General features: G+C 37.4%; 1 protein-coding gene across 1 annotated transcript in view; it reads left to right on the plus strand.

The window, feature by feature from the left end:
• The window catches only part of PTPRN2 (protein tyrosine phosphatase receptor type N2), a 664689-nt gene that overhangs the window by 231363 nt on the left and 417827 nt on the right, over positions 1-15499 (plus strand). Inside the window, 2 exon segments of the mRNA XM_069799855.1 lie at positions 2366-2483; positions 7435-7597. Of these exon segments, the coding sequence (XP_069655956.1) occupies positions 2366-2483; positions 7435-7597 (281 nt within the window).

Raw genomic sequence — 15499 nt, forward strand, 5'->3', positions numbered from 1 at the left:
CTGACTATTGACCCCTCTGTCTGCAGCCATATATAATGCTCAGGATTGAGAGAGATGAATTTCCTGTCTGTACGGAGGTACTGCAGATAAACTCTTCTTGCTTTAATTTGAACAAAACTCTTCAGAGTAATTCTGTGTATTTTTCTTCAAAGTTTATGTTATTTAGTTTGTATTCTTGAGCCTTTAGTAGGGCTAGTATTGGCTTAGAGTTACAAAGTGAAACTGTAGTGACTTTGGACACATAGTTCATAAATTAGTAGTTTTATGGCTATGCTAGTGATTTTAATATATATGTATTTTAGCTGAACTTTTTTTGTTGCACATTCTTCTAAACTGAATGTTATCTTAGTTTTTTCTCCTGCATGAATTTATAAAACAAACAGAAATGTGTAGTGCTAGGCAACAGAGAAGTAAACTCAAACATACATATACATACATAAAAACTTTCATGTAAAAATCATTTAAATAACACTTCACCAAAATAATCATAGGTGCATGGTGACTCATTTTTTGGTATTCACATAAAAACATGCTCTGAGCAGCCTTAGATTGAGATTTGTGAAATTAGTTGAATCCATCTACTTACATGGCACATTTGAAAAGGTGAGATTTGCATTTGAAAAGGATGAATCAGAACTAAAAATAGATTAGATAGAGATTCTTCCCCCTCCCAAGGGTCTGGAGTCATTTACTGTAGCCATTAACATCTAACATGATTTCAGGTGAAGTGTTTCCTCAATAAATTTGAGTAACATTTTCATTTAAGAAAAGGAGCAAGAAGGAGCAAAAGCAGAATGTCAGAGAAGTGTCAGAGAGCTTTTTTGTTTCTTAAAGCCTTCATGCATACTTACATTGGTTCTAGATTGTTTTTTATTATTATTATTATTATTATTATTATTATTATTTTCACTAACAACAACAACAACAAAGTTTGGGATGCAGTCCACCTAAATCTTGCCCAAATGGGGACTTTATTTCCTAAAACTTGTCTGGATCCCAGACAACAGCACAGTTTGAATACTTCCTAGGACTGTTTAATCTTATACCCAACTTCTTTAAGTATCTCCTCCTCAGGCTGAAAATTTGATAAAGTAATTTTTACTTCTGTATGCTCAGAACTGTCTGCTTTGGCAGAATGGGCAGATCTCCTATTTAGACTTCTTTTTTAATTCTGGGCTTAAGTAAACAGACCATGAAATCCACCTCAATACAGTGGAAAAATCGGAAGAATGCATCCCTTTTTTTTAATAGTCCACTGGATAAAGCCCTCATCCAAGGAGTGAGGCGGTGAAGTTTTGGGTTCTGCTGAGACTGATGATGTTTTAGCTGCATCATGAGACTGCCTATACCAACAAATCTGATGCTGACTACAAAAGGTGATGAAGTTTGTGATGTGTGTATGAAATAGGGGCTGAACCGGACATCCCCCTCCCGAGGCTGATTCTAACAACTAGACACATCCCCATCCATCTGGTGCTGGAGAGGATTTTTCTTTAGGTGGTTTCTTACAGGAATATATTAGCAGGATAACCATATCTGGAACTTTTATCGATATTAATTTGAGGGTTTTGTGGTGTTTTACTGCACATGACGTAAAAGCAGAAATTCTCTTTAATTATGTGATATTTAGTTATTAGATAATTACATGGGCAAGTTCTATGAACTAAAGTGTTACCATAACATCTAAAATCTAGAAATCGGGTAACAATTATGTTTGGAGTTATATCATTATTTCAAGTATAATTACCATCAGATTGGCAGTGCATGTAATTAATGAGCAATCACTGGAATTTGCCTTCATAGCTGCACTTCCCTCTTGTTGTAAAGTTCTTTGTCACAACATTTAAGTATAAAGATAACATAAATTGACCTCCACATGTGTTATACTAAAACTCAAAATACTTCCACTGCAGTACTAGCTCCTTAGTGTTCTAAAAGTGTAGTTTCATGGAGAAAACAGAGAAAGGACAGTGTGCTGTGAATGGGGAAGAAGTGGAGCAACCTTTCAATAGATACCAGCTGGTGAGGTAACGCTTTTCCATAGCTGTCCAAAGTAACCCTTTTTTCTCCATTAATGCTAATTTGTAACTACCTGAAATTCTGCTAAGAGTAAAGTATTTCAAAATCTCCTCACATCATCTACTGTCTTCCTTCCATTGTAAGGAAAGTTTGATTAACAAAATTTCATACAGAAGAGAAGAATCTGTAGTTCACTCTTGGGTTCCAATTGAACAGAGCTTCTTTTTTCTTTCTTAAAAATATTGCTTATCTAGGACACGCTTTTGCCAAACTTTGAAGTTATTAAAGAGTGGGTTTTCTTCTTTTTTTTGTTTGTTTGTTTGGTTTTTTTTTCATTATTTATTAGGTTTTACCTGGCGAGATGATTATACACAACATGTTATTGGTCAGGAACTCTCAACCATTCACAAAATCCACAACAGACGCCCTGATATATTGGCGTCTGAAGGATCTGATACAGGAAGGTAAGTCTTCAATGGTTTTTTTGCCTAGTAGGTTTTTGGGAGGGTTTGCAAATGATGAGAAATAGATTGGCACTGAAGCTGAATTAAACACATCACCAAACCCACTATCTATATGATAAAGGGAAACCAGTCGTACGACAGCACTGAAAACACCAGTAGAAAAACAGCAAACAGAATGAATGAAAACACTCAACCCTGTTCTGATTATCATCAAGTTCAGATAATATGCCTTCTTTTGTTAATCTAGATGTCAGAATTCAAAACATCAGGTCTTTTATTCAGTTTATGCAGTGTCAAGTGTCAGTTCAGCCAACTCTACTTATGACTGGCTTAAAAAAGCAGAGTTATATAGTAGCTCATCCACAGGAGATATTTTATTCTGGAATAAGCCAGTAAAAAGAACCAAAAAGAAGTATTGAATGACATTCTGAGCAACTAATTATATTTTCAAATTCATATTCCTCCAAAACAAAGCTGTAATTGATTCCAAGTCCATAGATTCTTGGCTTTAGTTGCAAAATTTGTCCAGGAAGGAGAGATTCATGCAAGTTCCCATGACAGAAAACAATGGTGGGATATTTCTATCTATTCTTTGCATTATAGAAGCCATTTTCCTCATGGCTTGAAAGATATTGAGGGGTGACTTAGCAGTTATTGGTGGCAAGAGACACAACATATATAATTCTGTAGAGTCATATGGATGTAGGACCTGCAATTATATCATCTTCATATACAGATACACACATAAATGTACTCTTTTACCTGGTCTATTCTGTCCTACAGGTTTTTAAGTGCAGCCCAACCACACAAACCCCAGAAGGAAAGTTTAAAATGCATAAAATTTTAGGAATGTTATAAATGGTAAATTTTGCTTCCTCCTACATAATTTTAAGAAATGCAATCTCAAAATTAGTGAAATTGAAAAAGAGTGCTTTTTGTTAGAAAACTTTCTTCATAGTGGGACAAAGCTTGAGCTTTTAGCCTTGATGGGCAAGATGTTGACTGTTGGACTTTAGATCTTCATGTACTGCAGTATGTAGTTTGCATGTACTGCAGAACCATTTCTTTTCTAGATTGCTCTTTTATGGAAATAAAAATGCTGTGTAATTGATACTGCCCAGTGGCTTCAGCTATGTTTGCCTCAGTATGTTTTGATTTAATTCATAGAATTTGACCCTGTATTTAACATATTTGCTGATTCAAAAGCATTCCTTAAAATCACAGCACCATACATTTCAGGAGTGCAGTAAGGTAGAAACTTAACTTCTAAAGAAGATACTGATCTATAGATTATCATAAAGGCGATAACAACATGTGGTTGAATCCATAAACATGTTTTCACTGCTTAGATACACAAAATGCCATTACTGTATGGATTACTCTCTGCACATGGTATCAGAAATTATTTTGAATCTCTTCTGGAGGCTTTTTTTTTTTTTTTTTTAGAATGAATGTGTCTAAAACTTTTATTCATGAGAGTATGATAAAATAGGCCAGATTTCCATGAGACCAAGACTGTATTCTGCAGCGTTCCAGATTCACAGTTATAAAAAAATAAAATGTCTAAGAAGATATAAGAAATAATTTAATTTTTAGACAGAGAACAGATGATCACTTTTAGGAGTTCCTGTTGTGATCAGGTTTGAGCTGTTTTGCATTTTTATCCAGAACTGTACATTAAAAAAAATAACCCATTTTGTGTATTGACACTTCAGGAACATCAGAATTTCAAATGCGTTCCACTTATAACAGTTCCTATTGTGGATACATTTTCTGAAGTTACCAAGCTGTGCTTCTGAAAGCATTATCTTATGTGCCAACAGTTTAAAGCCTTAATTGATTTTTCTGGTTGTCCATTTACAATATATTCTGTAGGTCAGAGAACAGTAGGAACTTTTTCTCCGGTGTCTTGCAGATTCTGATCAAGTTTGCTATATGCTCAGTGTGCTCAATGCGCTTGCTAAAATCTTATCAGATAATAATTAAATAATTAAAAAAGCAACTTAGTGTAGGTATCTAATTATCAAAGAAACATTATGGCAGGAAGACCTTTTGTTAAGGGTAAAGTGTGTAATAAGACAATATGAAGTCATACTAATGAGTCATTAATCCCCACAGAGCTAGTGAGAGCAAGAAAATAGACTCAGACACTTGAAAGGTAAATTGACTTAGGCTAAATTAGTGCGTATGAAATCTGATGAAACAGAAGACATGGATTTCATCTTAAAAAAAATGCTGAAACTGGGAGCTTGATTTCAAGATGAAAGTTCTTTCTTTGGTGGCTAACTGGAGTGTACGTGGTATTTCCTGGGCCCTTATTAAATTTCAAAAAAACCCACTCTTGAAAGAGGATCCAAGATAAAGGAAAAAAGTCCATTCTGCACACAGGGAATAAATGTCAGTTGCGTTCATTGGTGCAATTAGGCAAAACCACAAACGTTTCCAGCAAACTTCAATATATGAAATGGGATATAGCATTATTTCTATAATAAAACCATCATTAAGTCAGTAATAAGATTCTCACAGCATTTAAAAGGAAGAAACTTTATTCTAAAAAGTGTGGTATCTATTAATTGAGAATATTCTAGAAGTATCTGAGGTGCAGTGACTGAGATTTCCACACAAAAGCTTCTAAAACGCTGTTTTTTGTAGGAAATACATGATTATTTCTATGGATAAATAATTATATATGTTATTGTCTTTATACCCTAAAGTTCATTGTATGCAAAGTCCTTTTTCAGAACAAATTAAAACTGAAAATACTTCCAAATGAGTGCACAACAAGAACTCAGCTGACAGTCATTTCTCCTACTCACCAGGTGCTTTTATATATTTGTCTTTCATCCATTTTCCAATATCACTTTGTCAAATTTGAAAGAAATATTTTAATTCAGTTGCAATAATAGCTCATTTAATGTATTTTACTTTCTGTGTTAACAGGGTGAACAACAGTGATATACTGGTGAACTACAAAAATTTTGAAAAATCTTTCAGTGTATGCGTAGGATTTATTGAAGTTGTAATGCTTTGTCAGACTTCTACATTTTAATTGTTTAAAAGTTTATAGCATAAAATACTACATCTAATGTGAAATTTACACACAATTTGAGTGCAATTACTGTCTCCGTAAGAAAAATGAGAAATCTTAGACCCCAGATTTTGCTTCTACCACCAGTATGAGGGATTATATACTGTAAATAATGGCTTGAAAAGCTAAGGTAAATACTGTCTTTTATCTGTGCATTCAGTTCCCATTAGCTCCAGTAGAAATCCTTGGGGCAGAATTTGGTCTGGTACTTGCATTTTCCCTTTCTTTTCAAAGTTAGCGAAGAACGGAAAAGATAGGTGTTGGAATTAATTGATGAATGAAAGATGAGTGTTTGAAACTAGGATACCTTCTATGATGAGAGCCTCTTTGGATTAGTTCATCTCTATTGAAGCAGAAAGTCTACTGCCCAGCTCTTTCGAAAACTGCAGAACCGTTTTAGTCTGGCTTTAGGTGGAAAAGGAGGTGGATAATATTACCTGCATGTCCACCCTCCATCATAAGGCAGAATTTACAGCTCTGGAATAAGAGAAAAATACAAACAGCATGAGGAGGAAGCAAGACTTGTGGTGAATGACATGAAGATCGCTATAGTGCTCTGTGCAGTAAACCTTTGTTTTCCTAGAGTTTGTGTGCCTGACGGGGAGCTGGTTGTTTTACACTGGGGAGAGGTGGAGGGTTTTTCTGGTACTTCAAAGTGAGCAACGCTGTGAGCACCATTGGTTGCAATGCCACCACAGTAAATTAGATTATTAATTACATTTATTGGTATTAAATTAGTCAGGACATGCATTTGATACAACTGTGAGCATGGAAGGACGTCTGTTACTTTGTGCATAAAGTAATTAAACCCAAGATTCAGAAAATGCCATAATGGTACTCTCCCAAGCTGTGCTCCTACATAAGCACCGTGACGTGGGCTAGTAGAATAAAATCTTGCTTACAGGGGCACAGAGACGTTGAAAGCCAAATGACGCCTCATGTCCCTGAGCTGGAAAGCTCTTCCACCTGGAATTGTTCTTCACTGAACAAGTGTGTGGGCCTGTGGGTAGGAAATAGTGACACCGAAAAGGTGATTTCCCTCAAAAGACTGTGTCACTCATAGGGAAGGAAGCAGACTGGGAACCCTGTCTCTGCTTTCTTGCACAAGGAATGAAATAGCTACTGGTGTTGACACTTAAATTATCATCATCATTGACACTTGCCGAGATAGACGAGGAGAGCCAGTAATAATTCAGATTCATTGCCCACAGCGCTCTGAGTCCCATATAAACACCTCTACATTGCTGTTGTTTAATCGCATTTTTAGCTTTTCTTTGCAAACGTCACCAAGATCTGTCTAAACCAGTCAGGAAACACTGCTATTCTGTGAATCCCAGGCACATGAGAAGATCAGAAGAGATACTTGTTCCATCTCATTATTCCCTTTTCAAGTCTTTTGCTGAGGCTGACTTGCTCAGTTATTTCTGCACATCCAGTAGTCTCACTGCATTCTGTAAATTGGTGCAGGGCCAAATTGATGTTGAAACTCATCACCATCCAGCAATTTTTTTAAATCTTAGAACTATCTCATATTTCTTTGGGGTGCGATTTAATCATGCATGTTTTCTTTTTACAAACATTTTCTTTTCTTTCAAATATGGCTTTGCCTTGATGTAGGCATTTTATTTGATTTACTGTTGGATCATTAACTTTGATTCATGCAATAAATTGTTAATAGTGCGAGATTTTTTGACTGCTTTTGCTGAAACATTGAATTTTCTATACTTTTGTGGTTGCTAAGCTTTTGAGTGACTTTTTTGTTATGTATGGAACTAACTTCAGTGGTTTGCAGTGCCTTTTTAGTTGGGCGCTTTGTATGTTGTACAGGCTGGTAACTTGCTTTTCCTTGCTTTTGCTGTGCAGGACTTTGGGACAGAATGCAGATAATGAAAGAAATTATGATCTGGAAAATGATGTGAACTTGGCCAAGTCTCTTCAGCAATATCTTAAATATCTCAGTATTCTCTCCCAGTCTGCAGCTACAAATTTGTATCCAAGGAAGACAAATGACAAAGCTTCTGTCAAGGTAGTATTTTTAATGTGGTTCCTACATTCTGTGATTTTGGCTTCCTTCTTTTCTGAATTCTCCTTATTTTTCAATTTTCCCTTCTGTCTCAAGACCAGACATTGTTTCTTACTGCCTCCTCCAATTGATTATCATAACTGCACCAACCAAGTTCTCTCCAAATGAGATGGGCGAGCTTCAGTGTTGTAAAGGATAGAGCTCTTCTAATCTGGAGCATTTTACCTTAATTAGGGATCCATTGTATGTGAGGAAGGAGGAAGAGTGGGATAGAGGTGATATCTTCACTGGCTGATCTGAAACCCTTCTTACAGCATCTGAGCTGCTCCTCTCCAGAAAGCTGGCTGAACTACCCTGTGAATTCTTGCTGGTGTTTATGGTGCTTAAAGTACAATTAATATAGTCTTTGAGCAAATTTTAATAATGGATCTGACAAATTGTGCCTCAACATTTCCTACTTCTTATTGATCATAAAGGAAGCCTATCGTGACCAATTAAAGTTCATATGTATACATTATAAATATACAGGTAGCTAGGAAGATAAATCACAGCCATTACATCCTGAGTATTGGCTGTATTAAAAAACTACACAAATGCCTATTTGAGGACTAAAACAATTTTTTTCTTTCCTAGGGAAAATCTGTCTCGCTCTAAGACGGAGCTTGATACATTTGTAAAAATGATTGGATGAAGGGGTTGCATATGACAGGCCCTTATAGCTGTATATCTTTTGCTCAAAAAATGTGTTAATCCAAAGCACTCTATTATTTTAAAGAAATAGGCTGCTATTATAGTGATCCTTTTAAAAAAATGGGTACGTGCTATTTGCATGAATACAGTGTAAATGCAACAACCTTAGCTAAAAAATATACTCAGGTTTTAGTATAAAAAAATCAATATAAAGTATAAAAAAGTATAAAAATATATTTTTAGTATAAAAAAAATCAGGTGAAGAAAATATAGGGTCAAAGCCAAACTGCTAGTTTTTTCCCAGAACTAACAGAGACACAGAACTACTGCAGTGCATCTGCAACAGCAACTCCCAACAGTATCAGTTGTATCAGCTACTTAGTCATGGTATAACTGAAATGTTATTATTCTTGTCAGAAGCCGCAAGTTTCCAATTTCACTGATTGGTATATATAACACTTATGATTTATGGCGTATGTCATTAGGTGTTCATTTGGGGTAAGAGAAAATTGCAGGCAGCAGCAAGGCAGCTTTGGGGATGGATGAGTGACCACCTTCGTGGTACTTTTCCTCCACTCTCTACTCCTGGGCGCTAACTACAGTGAGGATGCCCTGCTTTGAATCACTGGCTTTCAGAGACAAGAAAACTTGCTCAAGGAATATTTCAGTGGGTCTGGTGCTGTCATGCAAGTTCATAAATAATCCATATGGCTGAGACCTTCTGTGAGGAAGCCTGCTGTGATAACACCACCCACCAACCTTATCGAGTGTTGTCATGGAGATGGGTATTCTGAAGCCTGGGGGAGTGGGATAAAGAGGAGAAAATCTGGAAATGAAGCACGTACAGGAGGAAACTGTACACTTCTGTTTACTAAGGAGCATTCTGAGACAACAGACATTGAGTCAGATGTGTTACCTATAATTTAAAATTTTAAAAAAAGGAAAATTATCTTTAAAATTAGTAATCAATCATGAATTTTAAATCATCCTCGAGACACTTCCCTATCCTCTGCCAATCAAATGGAAATTCTATTCTTTAAAAAGAAAGAAGAGAGACACACTGTATTTGTACCTTGATTCATTGGGTTAGTCATGGAATAACATTTAAATAAAAGAGAAACCAGGATTTTTGCTACTCTAGAAAGCAGAAAAAACCATAAAATTTAATGATTTGAAAAGAGTAGGAAGGAAAGTAACTGCCAGAGCTGCTTTTGATATGGTCATACCACTTGAAATTGAAAATGGCTCTCTTATGCACTTTAATTGCATGCCTCAACAAAATCTTGGTACCTTATTTTTGTATTTCATATATTGATAAATTATGAACCTACATTAAGTAATTGCACCAAGATCTTATCTTTTTAATTTGCTTGCACTTTCCTGATTAAAAATAAGGATAAGACAGAGGTACTTTACTTAAACTTAGATTTGCAGCTTTTGGGCCTTTGCCCTTCTTAAAAATAATTCTCCTTCAAGTATATATTTACCTCTGTCACTTCATTCTTGCTGCCAGGGAGTAGGAGATGTAACACTGCTCTGGTTGCTTTGATAACTTACCTGCTATGAAGTATAGCTGAATCTTACAGAAATTTAGTCCTTCTAGGCAGACTTCCTGAGCGGATTCTGATTTGTTCCAAAACTTTCATCAGAGGACTCTGGCCAAGAGTAAAAAAAAGGAAGAAAAAAAGACAAAAGAGGCTTTAAAGTATTTTTTATACTCCAAGAGTGTTATTTAGTATCTTAACATAAATATTTTTAATCAAACTGTTTTACAAACTTTTGGTCTTTAGTTTTCCCACTATCTTCCACGTGTATTATCAGAATAAAGCACAGAGCTCCAACGTTACCAAGTAGACAGCACACATACACTTATGCATAAGGTTGTAAAATAAGATACAGCAAAATGTAAGCCGGATAACTCTTTTCCTATTTCCCTTGTTAAACAACTGTCAGGTTGACGCTTGACACAACAGTGACAGAAATAACACTATTAAGCTTAAATCATGTGATGGACCAGAATTCCTCTAATGTCTACCATTTATTGCAATAGCTTCTTTGAGTAATTTTTTGAAGCACTTGAAGTTCATCACTAACTTAGAATTTTTTTTCAGTAGTTAGACAGCATCTGCTGCAGGCTGTAATTTAGCCAGTTGATAATGACTCTGCCAGTGGATAAATAGCGGTAAATCAGAAGATTTGGTGGGTGTGTTTCCTGAGGATTACAGTTGTAAAGAACATTTCACTTTAGTTCAGCTGAAAAAAGTTGCTAAGAAAATGGGCACTTGGTGGCATTTGTTACTCAAGCATTAGCTAGCGGGTTTTCGCATCTGTTTTTTGTTCCCCCGCGTGGGCTTAATGAAGGTTTTACCATTCACAAAATGCTGCATTATCAGTCTTTGTGATTCCCTTCTACCAAACCTGGACTTAGTATGCAAAATAACATATAGCCAGGCACATACTCATGTTGAGAAAGCTTGGTTTATCTTATTTACTGAGGCAAGAAATACAGAGGTTTCAAATCACGTGTGAATTCCCCTGCTCTTCTCCCCTCCAGCTAGCACAAACCCCTCTCACAGAAAAAAAACCAAAGCCAAAACCCAGAAAAAACCACTACACTGTTGACATTCCCCCAGAAACTGAGAAGCAGAGTTTTGCTGGGTTCGAAGGGATGGCACCTGGCTGATATGACTAAAGCTAGTCGGCTGTAAAAGGAGAGCTTGCTTGCTTTGCTGCTGGTGGCAGCCCTGCTGGTGAGCTCTGTGTGAGCGTTTGCATAGCAGGGGCATGGGGGAAGCCTTGAGGAAATCTTTAAATAAAGGAGGTGGAAAAAGAAAAAAATAGCTATGTCCACAGCGGCTGTTACAACAAAGCAAAAAAGAGAGGCAGCAAAAATGATCAGTGTAGAAACAAATACTCCTGTTGTCTACTTTTCACCAGCCGGTAGCCAAGGCAGTGAGGAATGATCTTACATGATAGTTTTTTAAAGTTGAAATGCCTGCAGTTGAATAGTTACAGAAGATTTCAATTATACTGCTTTTGTCTGACCGAGAACAATTTTTTAGTCATCATAGAAAGAGGAAAGATTTGAAATGTGATCCAAATGTACTTAAAAACCTCAAAATCAGAAGAAAATAAAAATAACTCACCCGGAACTGCTTGTTTTTTCCTTGAACTAGCTATCATTTTTAGCTGGAATTGCTTGCTTTTTTCTTGGAACTAGCGATCATTTTTGACACATCCTCTTGCCTTCCGGTAGCCCAACTTGTGAATTTGTTAATGCCTCAGGCTGCCAAAAACGCACTGCTTTGGTAACACAGCACTGCACTGGGCTCGTTTCAGACACAGCAGCTATAGCACACAGCGCTCACGTCCAGCACACCCCATGGCCGGGCATCTCTTCCTCACTCTTCTCATCTCCCACCTCCACTCCGGGGCTGGGCGCTCCATCACAAAACCCTCTGGCAGGCTGTAGGAATAAGGCAGTTCCCCCGCTCCGCTTGTGCTGGTGCTGCATTCCTTGTTGCAGGGGTCTCCGTTGTAGGGTTTGGGGTTTATGGCTAGAAGATTCGGGTAATTGCTCATATTCCTTCCCCCTGACTTGGCCTCTGGGGTCTTCAGACATGGCTCCTGCCTGCTGCTACGGTCTTCCTCAGGCTGGTATGCCATTCAGGCCCTAGTAGGTAGTATAGGGAAAAAGAGAAAATTGTCTAAGTGTCCTCAGGGAGTTTCATCCCTTTTCTGCTGTTTCTGTTTCTTTGGTTTTAATTACTTACATTCATTTTCAAGGCAGAGTTTACATATAAGTGTTGTCATTGCAGAAATCTCCAAATCTTAGGTGTTCTTATAAATTTTAAAGCAAAGGAACCAGAATCTTTACATCAAAGAAGTCACTAATAAAGTTAAAGGGGTCTGCAGAATTGTGAAGGGAAAAAGAAACAGATAAAGTGATGGGTTAGTGGCAGAGAGGTATGGCTGGTTGTTAGACCAGCAGTACAGGTGTGCTGAAAGGGGAGAAGGTGCAAATAGAAACTGTTGTGGCGGAGTCAGTTTGCTGGAATCTAGAAGGGTACGAAGGTTAGACGAGGCATTTCGTAAAGCTTATATTTTAGTCCTCGGTACAAGAGGCAACCTCCCACCTATTTTTCCCTTTCACATTCAGGGAAGAGTACTCATATATTTGCTGGATTGAAAATCAGTTGTTTGATGCTTTGTAATCGATCTCCTGAAAGAACTAGGATGTGTGATAATTATTAAAAAAGATTATTATTTATTTTAGAAAATCTGAGTGCACGAGTGCTCAAAGATGTACTCTGAACTTATCTGCAAATAATAATTACTAGTGATTAACTAGTAAGAAATTACGCAGTCATTGCTCATTTTAATCTGGAGCTTTAATTCAAAATAGTGGGACGCTTATTTATCTAACACTGATTAAAATACAGTACTGAATGAAGATCATCAGTAATTGATTTGATGGCTGACTGCTGAGAAGCCAAAAAACTTTCTGCAATGTATACATTTAAACTCTGCTTATATAAATATAACTTTAATGTTTCATATATGTGGGATTATGTATAAGTAAGAAAAATGTAATTCACCCTGTGCATAAACACTTTCATAAAAACATCAGGAATAATTGATAAAGGAGTGTCTCCCTGAAGCTACAAAATTGCCCGTCTATTGGTATATCTATACAACAACCTTTAGAGTAATATCTGAATGTGCCACAAGCATTGATGTATTTATTTACCTAGTGCCATTACAAAGTAGGGAAGACCTAATACCCCTACTTCACAGACAGATTAGATAGCTTTTCTGAGGTCATGCAATATTTTTTTGGTAGAGTGTAGACTAAAAGTTAAGCCTCAAATCCCAGGAAGGTATTTCATCTTTTGGATCATTCTCCCCTCCATGGCTATTTTCAGTAAAATAGAAATATTAAAGTCCTCTTAAGAACCCCACAAAACCAAATCAAAACAACCCCAAATCTCAACAAACAAGCAAAACTCCATAAGCACTGGAGCAGAATTAATTTGACCAAATATAGGTGTTTGTATTGATTCAAGTCAACCTAAACTCATTTTATGATCAATGGAGGGAAAAAAGGAATTTTCAAGTTGTGATCCACCCGTTCTAATTTAAATATATAAAATAAGACATTGTAAATTCTGTCCTGTTGGCCATGCTGCATGAATCTGGTGTAGATAGCAATTTTTTTCTGGGTGGACTGGTACCCATACATTTGAAGATCTAACAGAATTATGGTTACAAAGCCTATCAAAACTACAATCAGGTTGTTTGCGGCATAAATATGCAGTCTGGTGATCTAATATGACCTGTGATTTAATTTTTGAATTAGTTATTTGGCAAGTGAAGATTCTAGTGCCAGTATCGTACTCTTCAAGTCTTAGACCTAACACCTACCTTTACCTACAACCTCTCAGTTTATGTATGAAGTAGTGACAGAATTTCCACATCTAGCATAGAAATCATAATTTCTCTTATCACAGAGCTATCCTGTAAAGATTAATTATTTTTATAGCGATTTGAAGATACAAGTGCTGTAGAAATGAAATTATAAAGAATGTGTGTCAAATCTGGAGGCTTATTTAAAAGGGCAGTTAATTTCTAGTAATTCATAGATGAAACATAGATTGGTAGTTTTAAAATCTCAAATGCTGACTGGACAATAAGATTTGCTTCTTTTTCAGATCCTTCCTCACCCCTTCAAAATCCACTCTTTTTTTGCCAAATACCATGTGTTTGGAGCTTTTGTTTCTGTCCTTTCTCCTGCAAGCTTGCTGTTTGTCTTGCAAGTATTTACTCATGGCACTTCAGTACACTGGGCTCAGTAAGTAGAAGATGATGAGCTGGTACAAATTTTAAAATGTATTCCGTATTTATTTTTAGATCATGCTCATCGAATGAGAGGGTAGAGCTCATGAAAATATAAACTTATTTTATCTAACCTCTGTGTGAGTGTGCTGGTGTACACATTTCAGGACAGTGCAACAACGAATTTTTTTTTTGGGGGGGGGGGGGCGACCTCACCTTACCTCCAGCAGCTGTCCAGCAAATGGTTGGTTGCTTTCAATGGGGTTGTAAAGCAATGTTGGAGACATGGAACCTGTAGATCTCTCTTCATTCACATTTCTTTGGGTATAAAGTATTCTTTGGATTCATATGTTAGAGTTATAAACATATTGAATTGGTGCTAATGTGCTCAACTTTTGGCAGATGAAGATCTTCATGTTTCTATGTAAATCATCTTTAGATAATGAGTTAGCTCAATGTACCAGCATATGCCTACAGAAAATGTGTTTAAACATCATTCACTGAAACCTTAAGTAACAGACTTATTGACATATGAGCAAACTGTTCCCAGACAAGGGAAGCTGATATACCCTGGTATATCTATCGGCACTGATCGCCATGCTGCACAATTTCTACCATCCGCTGGGGGCTGACTGTCACTTTTTGGTTCCTACTTGTAGTGTTAGGGACCTTCTCAACGCAGTAGCCTGACAGAAGCAAAGCTGCCTCAGGTCTGTGTCCCCACATCTAACCAGGAGCCAGGTGGAGCAGGTGCTGCCAATAGGCACCACAGGACCCACAGTCCGACTCCGGTTGTTGGCACTCAGACCACCATGCACACGCACGCACACAGAGTAGAGCTTCTCACCGGGAAGAATAGTTAGAAATGGAGTTTACTGAGAAGACAGGACAGACTGCGGTGAGCAAACACAAGGCATGGTCAGACAAGTATAGTGGGCAGCCTGCTTGCATGCTACTGTTCTCTTTTACTCTGTTTTCCTGCTGTTTTACCAGAGCTGCTCCCCAGTCCACCTGGATCCTCCCTCTCTGGTCCTGTCTCTAAACATCCCGTAATATGCCTAGTACAATCCCAAGAAGGTCTTCCCGGCATCCCATAAGGAGTCCCACACCCCTGCAGGCAGTAACCCCTTAAATCTGTGGGGTGATCCACAGAGCTTCTCCTGTCGACCCATCTGGTGGGTGGCACTCCTGGACATCACGGCTGATAGCTCACTGTGATGGCCTTGGGAGGAGCCGGGGCTGGGGTCCCTTGGCACAGATCAGGTTATTGGGGTTCATCCACCCGTCATTTTTCTCTCCGCCTATCTTATCCTTTACGTGTGGAGGCAAGCTAGGTTATCATGTAACCCAATGTGTAAAACTAACATTTTTTGTTTATGA

The sequence above is a fragment of the Haliaeetus albicilla genome, chromosome 2 (genome assembly GCF_947461875.1).
Source record: "Haliaeetus albicilla chromosome 2, bHalAlb1.1, whole genome shotgun sequence".
NCBI lineage: Eukaryota > Metazoa > Chordata > Aves > Accipitriformes > Accipitridae > Haliaeetus > Haliaeetus albicilla.